General features: G+C 42.4%; 1 protein-coding gene across 1 annotated transcript; it reads right to left on the bottom strand.

Moving 5' to 3' along the window:
• Nucleotides 1-5,875: 5,875 nt before the first annotated feature.
• Nucleotides 5,876-17,659, bottom strand: ccnq (cyclin Q). The gene is made up of 6 exons (XM_031727389.2): nt 17,521-17,659; nt 17,283-17,417; nt 14,332-14,515; nt 12,979-13,111; nt 12,439-12,657; nt 5,876-8,298 (listed from the first exon to the last, which is right to left on the bottom strand). Exons 1-6 carry the CDS (start codon nt 17,522-17,524, stop codon nt 8,209-8,211), a joined length of 765 nt encoding a protein of 254 aa, XP_031583249.1. The 5' UTR covers nt 17,525-17,659; the 3' UTR covers nt 5,876-8,208.
• Nucleotides 17,660-17,834: the final 175 nt, after the last annotated feature.

Raw genomic sequence — 17,834 nt, 5'->3', positions numbered from 1 at the left:
ACAAGCAGAACTACATCACTGCAGCATAAAACACATCGTCCACATTCAGAAGCACATCTCTGTATAGTGACTGGTCTTATTCTTTAAACAGGCAAATGTTCAGCATTCAAACTACAGATGAACAACAGTCACAGATGTTTCCGTTATGTCGATATCAGCGAGTCAAGTACACACCTACACAGCATGTTAACAAACCGTGAAAAAGCCACACAAAAATGAACGATTGCTGGTGAGGGTTTCTATACATTAGTATGTATGAAGGGTATGTTGTGACTTACCTTCTAAATTAAAAAGTGCAGTACTGGATGTCCACGATGTCCACGCATCAAAATAATAAAATTGGCTACTTGATTTCACCTATCGCTGGTTATTTTTAGAACATAACACCCGCAATAAACGAGGGACAGCTGAGAAATATAACATTTGAATCCCTTTTCTCTTTTGCTCTGAGGCGTGGGGGCAAAATATCGACAAGTCCATGAACATCATTTACAGTTATATTGGGTAAATGACCAAGACATCTATAGAAATGTAAATCGACGCTTAATTCATTCATTTGGTTAACTTCTTTTGGACATTAAACAGGGCGCGAATAGGACACCGGAAACAAAGCTCCACACAGGATTTTCCGCACCGGAACTAGCATATGCTATCGTGCACATAGTCAATTACATACCTCCACATTGGTGACCCCTGTGGCGAACATGCTAAGGCTCGAAGACGAAGCCAGCTCCGGCCTGGAAGCATCGGCTGCCGCCGGACTTCCACCTCCGCCGATGGCTGCGTTTGCTGTGGCGCTTAAATTGCCGGATTTTTGGCTTCACAACCCTCCTTCATGGTTCGTGCACGTAGAAGCTCAGTTTGCTCTTCGTGGAGTTTCAGCCGACGATACTAAATACCACCATGTGGTGGCCTCACTTGACCCGCTGTCAACCCGCCGCGTGATGACTCTCCTCCGGGACCCCCCAGCCCAAGGCAAGTACACCGCCCTCAAGGCGCTGCTGCTGCGGCGTTACTCCCTCTCTGATGCTGAGCGAGCCAAGAAACTCCTTTCCCTCGCGGGCTTGGGCGACAGCACAGCTCTCGAGCTCATGGAGAGCATGCTGTCCTTAATGGGCGCGGATGACGGAGGATTCCTCTTCACCCACCTCTTTCTCCGACAGCTGCCGGCTCCAGTGCGTGCTGGCCTTGCCAACTCCCCGCTATTGGCCACGAAAGATTACCGCTCCCTTGCGGAAGAGGCGGATCGCATCCTCCTGGCTACCAGAAGTTTCGGCGTCCAGGCGATTGTCCCGGATTCACCAGCCGTTTCCCCCGCCCCCTCACCGATGCTCCAGGGGCCCTCCGACTCGGCCACGGTGGCTGGAATCGCTGCACGGCGGCACCGTGGAAAAGGGCTTTGTTTTTATCACCAGCGTTTTGGAGCGAAGGCACGGCGCTGTCTCCCGCCTTGCAGTTTCCAGACCCAGGGAAACGGGCACGCCAGCGCTCTGTAGCAGCCGCGACCGCTGGCAACAAGGAACGGCTGCTGTTCATAGAGGACTCACGCTCGGGGAGGCGTTTCCTGGTGGACTCCGGCTCACAGAAGAGCCTTCTTCCCCCGGCTGGCTCGGACAGGCTAGCTGAGGGCTGCGGGCCATTGCTAACTGCGGCTAATGGCTCCCCCATCAAAAAGGTTGGTGACTGTTTGCTTTCATGACCGTGACTTTCAGTGGAACTTTGTTGTTGCTGCTAGCTCTGTGCCTATAATAGGCGCTGATTTTCTTTGTGCTCACGGACTGCTGGTTGATGTTGCTAACAGACGTTTAATTGATGCTGTGTCATTTTACTCATTACCCTGTTTGACTCGGGGTGCCCAGCCCGTGGTGCATGCTAACTCAGTAGATTCGGGTGACGCTTTTCAGTGTTTGCTTTCTGAGTTTCCCTCACTCACTGTCCCCACTTTCTCGAGCACTGTGACGAAGCACGGGGTGGAGCATTACATAACTACAGTAGGGCCCCCGGTGTTTGCGCGCGCGCGCCGCCTCGACCCTGCCAAACTGGCTGTCGCTCGGGAAGAGTTTGCCACCATGGAGCGCCTGGGCATCGTGCAGCGTTCGAATAGTGCCTGGGCTTCCCCGTTACACATGGTGCCCAAATCTGACGGTCGGTGGCGACCTTGTGGGGATTTCCGCCGTCTCAATGACGTCACAGAGAACGATCGTTATCCCATTCCCCACATCCAAGATTTTTCCGCCCATCTTGCGGGGACCTCGGTTTTTTCGAAGATCAATTTGGTACGGGGATATCACCAGGTTCCCGTGCGCGCGGAGGATGTCCCCAAAACCGCCGTCATTACACCTTTCGACCTTTTGGAGTTTCTGCGCATGCCTTTTGGCCTGAAAGGTGCCACCCAAACCTTCCAGCGGTTGATGGACTCGGTCTTGCGCGGGCTGCCCTTTGTTTTTGTATATCTTGATGATATACTGGTGGCCAGCGGCTCAGAGGAGCAACACATGTTCCATCTGCGTCAGGTTTTTCGGCGTTTGGCGGAGCATGGACTGATCATTAATCCGTCTAAATGCCAGTTTGGGTTGCCGGTTCTCGACTTCCTCGGGCACCGTATTTCCGCCCAGGGCGCGGTTCCGTTGCCTGACAAAGTCCGAGCTGTTTCAGATTTTCCGCGTCCCACGAATGTTAAGGCACTGCAGGAATTTTTGGGGATGGTGAATTTTTACAACCGTTTTCTTCCCAGAGAAAAGCATCCAAGCGTTTTCTGATGCTAAGTCGGCGTTAGCTAATGCTGCCCTTCTGGCCCACCCATCCCCGTCGGCACCGATTGCGTTGACCACCGATGTGTCGGACATAGCGGTGGGTGCGGTGCTGGAACAGCGAATCCCGGGTGTCTGGCAACCGCTCGCCTTTTTCAGCCGTACGCTACGTGACAGTGAGCGCAATTACAGCGTTTTTGACAGGGAGCTACTGGCTCTCCACCTGGCGACTCGTCATTTCCGTTTTTTTCTTGAGGGTCGTCACTTTACCGCATACGTGGACCACAAACCCTTGACGTTTGCCATGTCCAAGGTTTCTGATCCATGGAGTGCACGCCAGCAGCACCAGTTGGCAGCCATTTCTGAGTTTACCACGGACATTCGGCACGTGGCTGGTAAATCCAATCATGTGGCTGACTGTTTGTCCCGTGCGCTGGTTTCTAACGTCTTTCTCGGCATAGACTACTCCGCCATGGCTGCCGATCAGAGCAGTGACCCAGACATCCTCGCGCTTAAGTCCACGCAGACGGGCCTCATACTGGAGGACAGACCCGTGCAGAACGGCGGTCCCCTCCTGGTCTGTGACGTTTCCACCGGCCGCCCTCGCCCAGTGGTTCCCGTTTCCTGGCGTCGTCAAGTTTTTGACTCGGTACATGCTCTCTCTCATCCGGGGGTCCGGGCCTCTGTTAAACTGGTAAGCTCTAAATTTGTTTGGCCGGGCCGTCGCAAATCGGTTAAGGAATGGGCGGCGGCATGCATTCCTTCCAGCGTGCGAAGGTTCATAAACACACCAAGGCGCCCCTGGAGCAGTTCTTCATACCCGGCAAACGTTTCGATCATGTGCATGTCGATCTGGTGGGTCCTCTGCCGCATTCACAAGGTTTTACGCACCTTTTGACTATTGTTGACCGCACCACCCGCTGGCCGGAAGCAGTCCCCCTGGCGTCCACTACCGCAGCAGTGGTGGCCAAGGCGTTTTTGTCAACCTGGGTCTCGCGTTTCGGCCCCCGCGGACATTACCTCAGACAGAGGCCCCAGTTCATTTCCGAGCTTTGGTCGGCCATGGCTGATGGACTGGGGCCAAGGTCCACCGCACAACCGCGCCACAACCCGCAAGCTAATGGGATGTGTGAACGGTTCCACCGGTCGCTTAAGGCTGCTTTTCGCGCCTACTTAAAGGATGGAAATTGGGTTGACCGCCTCCGTGGGTTTTGCTTGGGCTGCGCTCTGCGGTTAAGGAGGATCTCGGCGCTTCCCCAGCTGAGCTAGTGTTTGGTCAGCCCCTCCGCGTGCCTGGAGAATTCTTGCCGAGAACCCTCCCCTGCTTCGATCCATCGGTGCTATCTCTCAACCCGCTTTTGCACTCGCTTGGGTTCCTGGTCCGGTGCACCATTGCCTGCCTGACGCTTTTGTTCCAAAGACTTTAGAGACTGCTAAGTTTGTTTTTGTCAGGCACGATGCCCACGGACACCGCTAAGGGCTGACCGCTGTATGACGGCCCATTCAGGGTTATCGAACCGGGCCAGAAACATTTTGTTTTGGATTTTGGGGGTCGTAGGGAGACTGTGTGTGTTGACAGACTTAAACCTGCACGTTCTTCCGGACAGTCATGTAGTGCCGGCCCAGGCCCCTCGCCGTGGCCGCCCTCCTTCGATGGGGTTAACAGACTCTGGTTTTCCCCCCAGGACTACCCCCCGCCCACCGGCGTTTGAGCCTCCTCCTGCCTTTCCTGCTCGCCTTCGCCAGCCTCGTTCACAGGATGGACCTTCCTCTGCCTGTTCTCTCCCTCCCAGGTTCAGTCATTCGGGCCGTTTGCTTAGGCCCAGGGTCCTGGACTGAATAGAGACCTAACTGTGTGTTCAGGGGGGGGTATGTGTGGCGGACCACCAGGTGGCTCCACTCACACCCAAGTTGAAAGGAAGTGCTGGGGTGGAGATTTTGGCGCTTACTGTATGTGAAGTTTGTGAGAGTCAGTTAATAAAGTTGGAGTGATGTTAAGAACAAATTTAAAAAGGGAAATACCTAAACATGCAACAGGCCTACAACGAGCTATCAGGACCTGCAGTAAATACAAATTATGGCTTAAAAACCAGACCATGGAATGTCACTGGGTGATCTAAACGTTGGACCAAGATTGTTGGTGGGTCTTGTTTCCTGTTTTGGCCCAATGGTTTTGGTTTCACCCCACACAAATGGAGGAGCAGTTGGAGTGAGACACTGAGACCTCTCCTGTCGTTATTACATACCTCCACACCACAAGTTTTTTATTTATTTTGGATTTCCTCTAATCCGCACAGGATAAAAGTATACATATATACCCAGGACAATATTTGGCTAATTGTTAAACGTCCCTTGAGAAGTTGCACATTGGCCAAATGTTTCTGGTAGCCATCAACAAGCCTCTGGTATTTGCTGGATATTTGATACAATTTTTCAGTAGAGTTGAAAACGGGGCTTTGGGAAGGCCATTCCAGCAAGTTAATGTTAGCCTGCTTTATCCAGTCCAAAACAAGTTTTGGTGTGTGTTTGGAATCACTATCCTGTTGAAACATTAAGTTTTATTCAAGTTTCAACTGTCTAGCCATTGATTTGAGGTAAAGTTATTAAAGATGTACAGATGAGGATTACAGAATTTGTAGCCCTCTATGAAAATTTATTGGTAGTTAAATATTTTTGCTATTATTTTGCTGTTAAACAGAGCAGGGAATTTTTCACATAGCTTTCCCAAACATCATAGTTTTATTTTGGATACTTTTATTATTTTTACTCTGCTCACTGAAACAAAATATTACACAAAACCCCCAAACTACCAATTTGAAAATTATTAGCCCCCTGACGCTAATAGTTAACTGTATATGAGTTTGCTAAATAACAACCTGTAGTCGTTTGTTGCAGTATTAAGATGCATCCAAATATTAACAGAGAGAAGCCCAATCATCAGGTGATGCACTTTTTTAACAAGAACTTGGCGATACTGGGAAAGAAAAACTACATTTTAACACGAAAATAGGTACAGCAGAATCAGCCTCGGAGGGGGAGAAGCAATCTGCCTAAAAAAGGTTGGTTGAAGGAAAGACGAGAATATGAGGACTGAGGACCAAAGAAAAGTGACTTCACAAACAGTGTTGACATGTTTTCTTTTATTTATTGATAACTTTGTTTATTGGTATTTGTTGCCATAAAAACAACTGACAAACAAGTCACATTAGGTGATACAATGCAGTGAATCAAGCCGTTTTGAAATATAAGAAATTACATTTAAGACTTGATGATGCCTTTTTATACCAAACAGAATGAAATTTAATCCCTGCTTCACGATCAAACCAAAAGAATCAAGACATCACTAAATTCCAGCAGGGATTTACAGAGAGCAAAAATTGCTTTAATTTTTTTCCAGTACTTCCCAGCAGTCTTAGATAAAACAAAACATTTCAGTGCTGAGTCGAGATAGTTATATTTAGTATTGATGGAGATTTTTTAGTCCTTAACCCTAAAATGAGTATTAGGTTTGGCATTAACTCTTGCATTCTCACTCTTGAAAATTAAAAAAACAAAACAAAACAAAAAAACCACTCTTAAATTGGACCTATTCTGCTGATTTCCAGCTAAGTATTATTATTATTTGACTAAAGGAATTTTATATGATTTACAAGAAATAAGTGCAACTGGATTAAAAAAAATTCTGCCAGGCTTCTCATCATTGTAGAAGTTAATCAAATGAATTTAATTGTTGTCAATGTATGCCATATTAAATTATGCTGAAATGTTATTGTGTATGTTATGTTGTTCTGTCACAAAACGCACCAGACACTGCGAATTGTAGTGACAGTCCAGGGAAACTAGCAGCTGCATTGCTGTGGCTAATGTGAATCTTACTAAATGAAACATGCCATGTAACCATAAAAAGCACTAAAAATGGAATAATATGTCTGTTATGGACATCACTGTAACATCATTATCTTCATTTTGTTTATTTTGTCAAAAACAACACAAAAAGACCAAAACCTGCATTTTCTTGGTCTGTTTCTCAGTATTTCCCTTTATTGTCTCTCACTCTCAGTCCCAAACAAATTGGTTACAAATCTAGTTCCTTTTTGTAGTTTTATTAAAAAGATCTTTTTATTTTAATTTTCAACACTATAATTTCATTTTTGGACAACACAATGTTAACTTTAAATGATTCAAAGTTCAACAACATCTTTTCCATTCAAAGTATTTTCCTACAAATGAGCTTGAAAAAATATATGTAAAACTAAGGAATAAAGAACTATTTAAAAATCTCTTAACACGGTTTTATCTATTCATTTGACATCCATGAACTTAAGGTAGGCTCAGTCATTTATAATCATACTGTAAGTGAATTAGGTCAGCTCTTCCCTGGTATATAGACCATTCTGGAGGTGGGAAATATATTCCCTCATCTCCCCGTCTACAGAGCTGCACTTACTCAGCTTGCTCATGTCTGTGCATTTGGCAATAAACATTTCAGTTGCTTTATGGCACTATACCCAACTCTTTCCTGGTGGAAAGCCATTGTAACACAATGTATTTATGACAGAATATAGGGAAAATAAGCCCCAAATATTTGTATTATTATCAGAATGAGCCCCCCCTTTAAATTACAAACAGTTTCTAATCATAATATGTAACATTATTATACATGGAGAAAATGAAAAATATGTAAAGATTTGCTAGCCCTGAAACAGACTTGTTTAGCAAGTTGTTCAGCATACGATGCCTCTCGGCCTAAAGTGGCTGGGATAGGCTCCAGGCCTCCTGTGACCCTGAACTGAACAAGTAGTTAATAAAATGAATGGATTAATGGAAATTACACTGCTGCCAGATATTCCTCTATAATACTTCATCCAACCAATGCATTTGAATACTATGCATCGTAAAAATACGAGATATTTATGGTATCCAGTGTGTAGCATTCATTGTCCTTGAAAATATGCAGGTTTATTCTGCAAGGTACTCCTCAAGCCTATAATCTCAAAGAAAAAACAAACAAACAAACAAAAAAACTGTGCAGTACTACCCTAGTCCAGAAAAATCTAAGAGTAGTGACCATTTAGCATTTGTAGTAAAAATGTGTGATGTGTGGAATATAAAGAGATCAGTGGTACTGAGAGTTGGCATGTTTTTGAAGTGCTCAGGATCTATTATGCAGTGCAAGGCCGACAAATCACAGATCAGAAATGAAAGAAATGTCTCCCCACAGTGGCAAGAATCAGTAGTGCAGGCATGTTTTGTCAGCTCACAGAATAACTGGGGCAAAGACACAAAGTGCTCTTCTACCTCAGACACACCTGAACACAAGCGGTTTGAGTGCTCAGTTGTAGCATAGCACTATATCAGTAAAGTTTTACACTACAATGTGCACCATAACACACGTTTAGCTTTGTACTACACAGTCAAGCGGCAAAACAGAGACGTGATGGTCTTGTAGGTGTGTTGTTCAGATACACTTGGCCTCCATATCGTAGAGCTGAAGAAGGTCTGCGATCACAGCCTCGATATCTGCTTTCGTCACATCGTCACACAGCACCTACACAAATACATGCACACACAGACGTCAATAAACAGCAGACATCAAAAGGTCGACACACCATTTTAAAAAAAACATTTTTTTTGTCCTCTTGGCTTGAGGAACGAAGCAGAAAGGCAGAAAAAAAACTGGCTTTGCTCCATTTCCATTTAAATACTGCAACTTAGGAAAAAAAAAATCTAATCTGGGAATGAGATAAGATAAGATAAACCTTTTATTAGTCCCACACGTGGGAAATTTGAATGAGACACGGGAATGAGAGATGCCTCATTTGTAACACTGTGAAAATGCAAAACTGGGATTTCTACCACCCATCAATTAACACTTGTGACATCTGTGCCTTTGAAACATGGCTGTGGTTTGACGGTCAGGTTAATGTTACTTCGGTTTAAGCGCACAGTGACGCAAACGGTATGTAAACACTTACCAAGAATGCAGGCAGAGAATCCTGACCGCATGTTATAAAACGTCCAAACCTCTCACATGTCTGGAAATGCGACCTGGGCCAGTCAGCGAAATCTGCTGGCTGACAGGCCCAGGAAGGCTTTTCCATCTTTAACTTGTGTAGCATGCCGTGAGAACTGTGATCGATCCGCAAGTTTCTTATAAACATAAAGGAGAGTTTAGTCAGAAGTTTAGTCATTTCTGAATGGGCTATACAAAAGTATTTATCCATCTGTGTCATTATAAATCACAAAAGTTCAAAAAGTTTTCATTTTTCAAGTTAAAAACTTATAGAATATAGGCAAAAATACATGTAATTCAATTCAATTCAATTCAATTTTATTTATATAGCGCCAAATCACAACAAAAGTCGCCTCAAGGCGCTTTATATTGTACAATAGATCGCACAATAATAAATACAGAGAAAACCCCAACAATCATATCATATGACCCCCTATGAGCAAGCACTTTGGTGACAGTGGGAAGGAAAAACTCCCTTTTAACAGGAAGAAACCTCCGGCAGAACCAGGCTCAGGGAGGGGCGGCCATCTGCTGCGACCGGTTGGGGTGAAGAAGGAAAACAGGATGAAAGACATGCTGTGGAAGAGAGACAGAAATTAATAACAGATATGATTCGATGCAGAGAGGTCTAACACATAGTGAGTGGCTGGAAAGGAAAAACTCAATGCATCATGGGAATCCCCGGCAGCCTACGTCTATTGCAGCATAACTAAGGGAGGATTCAGGGTCACCTGGTCCAGCCCTAACTATATGCTTTAGCAAAAAGGAAAGTTTTAAGCCTAATCTTGAAAGTAGAGATAGTGTCTGTCTCCCGAATCCAAACTGGAAGCTGGTTCCACAGAAGAGGGGCCTGAAAACTGAAGGCTCTCCCTCCCATTCTACTTTTAAATACTCTAGGAACAACAAGTAGGCCTGCAGAGCGAGAGCGAAGTGCTCTAATGGGGTGATATGGTACTACAAGGTCATTAAGATAAGATGGGGCCTGATTATTTAAGACCTTGTATGTGAGGAGCAGGATTTTGAATTCAATTCTGGATTTAACAGGAAGCCAATGAAGGGAAGCCAAAACAGGAGAAATATGTTCTCTCTTCCTAGTCCCTGTCAGTACTCTTGCTGCAGCATTTTGGATTAGCTGAAGACTTTTCAGGGAGTTTTTAGGACATCCTGATAATAAAGAATTACAGTAGTCCAGCCTGGAAGTAATGAAGGCATGAACTAGTTTTTCAGCATCACTCTGAGACAGGATATTTCTAATTTTAGAGATGTTGCGCAAATGGAAGAAAGCAGTCTTACATATTTGTTTAATATGTGCGTTAAAGGACATGTCCTGGTCAAAAATGACTCCAAGGTTCCTCATAGCATTACTGGAGGCCAAGGTAATGCCATCCAGAGTAAGAATCTGGTTAGAAAATTAATGTGTTTGTGGCATATTAATTCAGAATTGTAGAAATGTTCTCAGGCGTTCCATACCACTCAATAAAAGAAGAAAATTATCTCTGATATAGAGGAGTGGGACAACATGTAACTTTGTCTACGGCTTGTGGTTTCAATGTTAAAAAAAAGTGGCTGATGTGAAGTTTTTTAGAACGCGCTTCTCCAGTTGAACTCAAACTGTTCTGGATGTGAAAGAGTGCTGTGGAGCAACATGAGCGTACAACCCTGACCACCTGGAAGAGGCAGTAAACACTACTTTGGTACTGCAGATCATTCCTTAATTTTTGAAGCTACAGCAGCTCTATAAAAGATCTATTTACTTTTCAACTGCTATCAACTTCAACACATAAACTAACATTTCAATTAACTGAACACAGATGCTTTAACTGACATTTTAAATGCAATGTCGGGGTGGCTGAAGCTCAGGAGGCAGAGAAGGTCAACTGCTAAACGGAAGGTTAGCGGTTTGATCCCTGGCCGCTCTAGTCGGCATGCCAAATATCCTTGGGCAAGATACTAACCCCTAAGTTACTCTCTGATGTATCCATCAGAGTCTGAATGTGTGTGAATGTTAGATATAAAGCACTTGCATAGAAAAAAGTGCTTGTGTGGATGGGTGAATGAGGCAAGTTGTGTAAAGCACTTTGAGTGCTCAGATCGATTAGAAAAGAGCTCTATAAGAACCCAGTCCATTTACCATTTCCCAGTTGGTGGTTTCATACAGATACCGTTACTGGCTGCACATCAGCTCATCAGTCAGCTGCTTTCAAATAAAACATCAAGAGTGAAGAGCAGGCTTTAACTAAAGGCAGATGGAAGATGCTGCCTCTCTCTAAGCCTGGTTCTACTGGAGGTTTCTTCCTCTTAAAAGGGAGTTTATCCTTTTTACTTTTGCTAAAGCGCTTGCTCATAGGAGGTCATGCGATTGTTGGGATTTTCTCTGTATTATTGTAGAGGTTTACCTTACAAGTGCAGCTATTGTTGCCACTATGTGAATAAAACTGAATTGAATTCATATGTATAACTATGGTCACTGCAAACATACAGACTGTCACTTCAAGTATTTTCAGCCATGATATTTCACTTGCTTTCATTGCCATACTTCAGCTGCTCATCCTTATTCGTCAAGTTAAACATTTCTTGTTGCTGCTAACATGTTTACACTGGACACTTAATGGCTGTCACTTCCTCCAGACAAACGAGTACCAGAAGTTTGCACACTAAAATACTTTAAGTATCTCCAGTGCTTAGAAGTTAACTGAAACTTTAATCACATTTACAGCTTACATTCTTCCCAGAGATTTCAGTTGCTTTCACTGGAACACTTTAACTGATATCCCACTTGCTTTCATCTCTTACTCTTTAACGTTTGCTGTCACATATCTGCCATTTCAGATGCTTTAATTGGTGATACATCAGCTGATAAAATGCACCAACCAAATAGGACTAAAACCTTTTTCGAAATCTCACACAGCAACTGGGACACCAACTTGTGTTGTTTTGACCAACTGTGACCTTGGACATAACGCTGAGCTTGTCATTGGATGTAATTTGTTAGCTTTTTTTCTCCTTTTTAATTCATTTTCTCTATTATTAAATTTATATTAGATTCAATCTGCCTCCCTGTAGTTTCATGTTGGCATCCAGGCATAAAACTGACACTCGTGATACACAGTGTAAATGCCTGCGCCTCTACCCTGACTAAAATGAATGTGCCATGTGACCAGCTACCCTGATCCGACATCATCATCTCAAAATGAGGGAAAAACAGAAGGAAAGTGAAGGAGGGTTTCTGTTCTGTCTAAACTGAAGCTTAATGGAAAAGTAGAGATGTCAGTTCATTATCATTAGTGACTAATTGCATTAACTACATACTTTAGAAGCTGGAAGTGGAAAATAAACTCCCTTTTGGCAACACACAGCAGTGGCGCCTCCAGAATGTTTTCATAGGTGTGGCCATATGAGGGTCATTAAAAATACTGGGGTGGCACACCAAAAACAGAATTTATTGTGTTAATTTCAGAGCTAAATGAAGGAGAGAATAACTTTCATCTTCTGGATTTGTCAGCTAACACCTGCTAGTCTCTAACTAGTCTTATAAGGTGATGTCACATTTTCCTCTTGAAGTAATAAATCCACCTACAGTGCACAAACTCTTTCTCTCACTTGAGCACGGACACACGCACTTTGGATTAGCCCTCTCTCTTCAGCCTGTGATTAGGAACAGTTTTCAGCACGCACCTGCCACCACTCTCTCTCCCCAGCAGGCAGTTCCACTCCGTAGCTGTTTAGAGCCAGGTACAGCATTGCTATGGCGATGTGTTGGGGTCTGTGGTGGATGCACATGGCTCCATGGTAACAGTCTCTAAGCAGCGCCCAGGAAGTTTCAGCCACAGGAGTTCGAGACCAAGCATGGCGGTTCACAAGTGACTTGACAGACAGCAGGTAGTGGAGCAAATACTGAAGATGAAAGACAGCAGACAAACTTAAACTTCAGAGATCAGGAAACAAATTACTACTGTGCAAACAAATGAGTAGCCAATCACAGGCACTACTACACTTTAAACCTGAAAAACCTAATATTTTATTAAATGTAAGGGTCATGTAAGTAAAACTAAAAGCATTCAAGCCAACAGAAAACACTTGTTTGTCCCAGAGATCACAGAGATTGTAAACACAAGCACATTTGTATCAGAAAATCAGACAGTAACACAGACCAACAAGGAGGTTTACACCAAATAAGGAGGGAACAGGGATCCGTGCACATGCGCTCACAACTACCTTGTGAGGGTGTTCGAAGGAGACTTGGAAGTTGAGCTGTCGGAGGATGAGGAGCTCACACTGCACCACGCTGTCCCTCAGGTCCCAGAACTCCTTGTCACATTCTAAAGGAGCACTGCCACTGTTGAAATACCTGAAAGGGAGGAGGAGGGAGCAGGAGGGGGAGGAGAGCATTTAAGGTGACAGCTCCAAAAACTGAATGGTTAAGGTGCCTGGTAATGAATTCGTTATTTAATGCATCCACTTCCATAAAAGTGTGATGTGAAATGTAAAATAAAACAGTATTGGTAAGATTCAAATGAGTTGCCATTTGAAGCCCATAAAATGATAATGGGGAAAAAATATATGCTTATTTTGAATTTGATGCCAACATGTTTCTGTTTTTTTTTTTTTGGAAAGATATTTTTTGAACAGATACAGAGAAGACTGACAGGAAAGTGAAAGGGGAAGACATGCGGCAAAGGGTTGCAGGTGGGATTCGAACCCAGGCCACTCTCAGCCATGTGGCATATACAGTTGCTCGTCCGACTGAGCTAAACTGTTGCCCGCCAACATGTTTTTAAAGCATTGGGACAAGAGCCTGGAAAGGTTGTCCATTTAAAAAAAAGAAAAGAAAGAAAAAAGGATGTTAATTTAAGCATTGATTGTGTACTTCAGTTTCAGAGCATTATGTGCTGTATATGCAGATGATATTTCCTCAGAAAAACCAGTGTCAAACAACATAATACATATGTTCCATGTGCAGACTGGAGTTCTTTTTTTTTTTTAAGGCACAGGGAAAATTTCAGTGAATGCAAATATTGAAACAATCAAAAGCTTCAGAACAAGCCAGTAGGTGGAGGAGTGGGACTGGAGTGGGGACCAGCAATTTTTAACTTGGCTTAATTTTTAACAGAAAGACTTTTAATGTGTTTTCTCCATGCATTGTCTCACACATGAGTAGGTTAGAGCCTGTCCAAAGTCATACTTATAAGTACATACTTATAAATTAGGGTACTTATTTAAATGTATGTTTATGACTGCACTATATTCTGGTTTTGCACTGTTGGTGGGACAGAGCCTTATCTAAAAATATTACCTGGTCAAGGCTGTTTTGTTTTTACTCTTTTGTGATGTTTTTCAGACCAAACCATTTATTCAAGAAAAGCAGACTACTTATTAAAAATGATTTATTAAATGTATTGGGCTTTTTTATGTGCTCTCTCATAACAAAAAGAGTTCAGAAAGACAAAACACAACCTTTTTTGTTCTCAAGCAAAGTTAAATATCTAAGAGGCTCAATCTGAGGCCACAGTTAACATGAAATTGTGAGGTTAGAATGTTGATTATACACTCCACCTTATGAATTATTACCTGTGGCTTACATTGATGATATCACGGGTCCTGATGTGCTGCTCCTCCACTTTACCGGCCAGGTACACACAGCTCATGGCCACTAGGTAGGGTTCATAGGCATGGATGCCGACCCTCTCAAAGAAACGATGATAGAGCACACATGCTGTAGCTACGGGCACCGAGCGCATGCAGAGTTTCACTCCTGAATAACAGAGGAGGGGGCAAGATGTTTTATCATGTCTAGCTGACTGATTCACACCTATTTTCACCTGCTGTAATCCTGAAATGCAGTTTCAGTTCACAATACTATTCGTTTGAAATCCCATTAAATTAAAAAAAAAAATAATCAAAAACCAGGAAAGAATACATAATACTGGACACAAGGTTCAAAACGTTAAACCTTGACTTTCTTAAAGAGAACCTGCTCATTTCCAACTCAATATTTTTATTCTTGAATTCTCGTAAAGTAGCTCTATATAACGTCTTGATGCATTCTCAATCATCCAGGAAAGTAAATCTCCAAAAGTTGAATCTGTTCATCTGGACGTAGCGTTTTGTGGGAGAAACGTTTCGTCACTCATCCAAGTGACTTCTTCAGTCTCTGGAGACTGAAGAAGTCACTTGAATCACTCATCAAGTGACTTCTTCAGTCTCTGGAGACTGAAGAAGTCACTTGGATGAGTGACGAAACGTTTCTCCCACAAAACGCTACGTCCAGATGAACAGATTCAACTTTTGGAGATAGCTCTATATAATTTACAATTTCAAATAGTCCTTATTTAGATTTTACTGGGTCTCAGCACAGCGTTCATACGCTGTGTGAAACAGACCGTCTTCCCCCTTTAAGCTTCAGAGCTATGGGACTGAGATGACTATTATAGGGAACTCCGATATGTCTCACTGTCATCAAAGTATAGAGCAAAATTATTTTGGCTCATTCTTTAAAACTATGGTGATGTTTAATATGAACATCCACCACTGTAATGTATTTGAAAGAAAATAAAGATGAGGATAAAATGTGTTCTTTAATTTATCACTACACTAAAATATACAAAAATAAGCAATCACTTGCCTTCTGTCAAAAACTAAATGTCAGTGGGAGCTCCTTAACAGATTACATGTAATCACATGTGTCAGAAAGTGAGGACCATTTCAGGAAAAAAGGCTGATTAGTCTTTCTAAATTTCTGGCACCATATATCTAATTGTTACAGATGCCCATTTCTACTTGGTAAAGAAGAAAATATGATAAAAAATAAGAAAAAAACAATACAATAATACATACTTTGACCATCTAGATCATAACTAGGGCAGTATAGGTTATTACAAAATCTATGTTTTCATTGAGTAAGTACATAGACAAAGTATTGTCTTAAAACAAAACCTCTTTTTTTCCAGGCTTATAGACAAAATATGGATGTAGACAATGTTAGCACTTTGCCCACTGCCTCGTTGTTTATTTGAGACAGAACCGGCTATATTTAGACCGGAAGATGGAGAGCTCAAACAGAAAACAGGAAAAGAAAAATTATCATGTTTTTTTGGTGTGCTGTATATTCTCAGCAAACCATAACACACATAACATAGATACAGATATAACAATAAAATTTTAAAATAGAATCAAGATGAGCACCTCTGTACAGTTGTAATGAAGGGAGAGATTAACTATAGAGACCAAAAAGCATTTTTTGTGAACATGTTTACCATGCAGTGCTGAATTCAGGCATTTGAACATGGGAGTCTAATGTTCAAAACACTCTAAGCGCAATGAAGTGGGTAAGAGGGGAGGTGTCGAAAGGTGGCGGATATTAGACAGAAGAACAAGAGTCAAAGGTAAGGTTTACAAGAAGCTAGTGAGACCTGCTATGATGTAAGGTTTGGAGATGGTGGGACTGAAAGAAAGATAGGATGCGGAGCTTCAAGTGGCAGAACTTAAGATTTTAAGATATTTACTAGGGATCACCACAATGGACTCACTTAAATGTTTAAAGCGCGTGTCTTTTAACTTGACACAGGGTTATTAACTTCTCATTAGTGATCATGATTGACTATAACTTGTAGTTACTCTTTACCAGCATAAAAAAGGATTTGTTTGACAGCAATCATTGGACTGTATTCAGAACAATGGGAAAGTACTTCAACATGAGTGAAGCTCTGTGATGGAGAATTGTAGATTTACACAAGTTGGCAATGTCTCTTGGAGACATTTATGAATAACTGTGCTTCCAATATAATCAGTTCAGACAATTGTGCATAAGTACAAGTTATTCAGATGTCACCACTTCGCCAAGTCTGGAGGAAAACCCAAATGAGACTAAATTGGTTAAGATGTTCGGAAATAACCCAGGAATCAACAAGGCTCAAGCCAGCCATCAAACTTTCAAGCTCAGCCAAGTCAAATGTCTCTGGAGAAAATCTAGATGATCAGACGAGAAAGAAATTCAGCTTTTTGGACAAAATAAGAAGAGATCGTTTTGAGGAGTAAAGGTGAAGCTTTCAAACCTAAGAACATTGTACCATCTTGTCAAGCATGGTAGTGGAAATATCAAGCTCAGGGGCCCGTTTGTGGTGGTACCAGTGGTACTGGTACATTGCACAAAATAGACAGCATTATGAAGAAGGAGGACTACCTCCAAATTCTTCCACTTCAGCGCACATTAAGGGCTAGTTGGCTAGCTGAAACTTTGATATTACTGAGTGTTCCAACAGGACAGGGATCTCAAACACATGAAACTAATTAATAAAAATGAAGAACAAACCCACCTTTTTTTTACGTTTGATACAACCGATGACATAAATCAGCCGATACATTGATCTGAATTGATTATACTTTTTTTTTTTTTTTTTTTTTAATCAAAGACTTTACTTGTCATTCCTGGCAGGTAAGGGTTGATTTGGTTACTTTATAGCCCTGAAAACGTGCTCTTCGAGCCCTCTCTCACACTCACACACAGAGCATCCCTGGTTTACCTGTCTCCATGATGAAGCGACAGACGCGAAAGTGTTTCGTGTCACGGCTGGGGTAAGCCTCTATATCCCCACCAGAGTCTCTCCTTCCAGCAAGGCGCAGAGATGCGGTCGAGTGAGCAGATGGTCCCTCCATGTCTGGTGAAGTACAAGCAGGGGTAGCCAACAATAGAAAAGAAGCACAGACTGTATACGAGTCAACAAGATGATAATTGAGTTTCATTGTAAACTTTTAACTTACCCATCCAAAGTACAAATTCTAGTTGATATATTTATTCCTACTTTGAAAAACAAACACAAGATCTGCTTGTTAGTTACACATCTTAATCAATTTGTCTTCTTAGTTGCCGCTAGTAATACCCGGAAGAAAAATAGTTGGACTTCCGGTTAATATATATATATATATATATATATATATATATATATATATATATATATATATATATATATATATATATATATATATGTGTGTGTGTATATATATAAAATTCTTTTAAGTGTGTAAGAAGGAAATATGCTGAAAATAAAAACATAGTTAAACACAAGCATCCACTT

Source organism: Oreochromis aureus, linkage group 20 (genome assembly GCF_013358895.1).
Source record: "Oreochromis aureus strain Israel breed Guangdong linkage group 20, ZZ_aureus, whole genome shotgun sequence".
Classification (NCBI taxonomy): domain Eukaryota; kingdom Metazoa; phylum Chordata; class Actinopteri; order Cichliformes; family Cichlidae; genus Oreochromis; species Oreochromis aureus.
The sequence above is the reverse complement of the archived record's forward strand: the minus strand, read 5'-3'. Positions and strand labels throughout refer to the sequence as shown.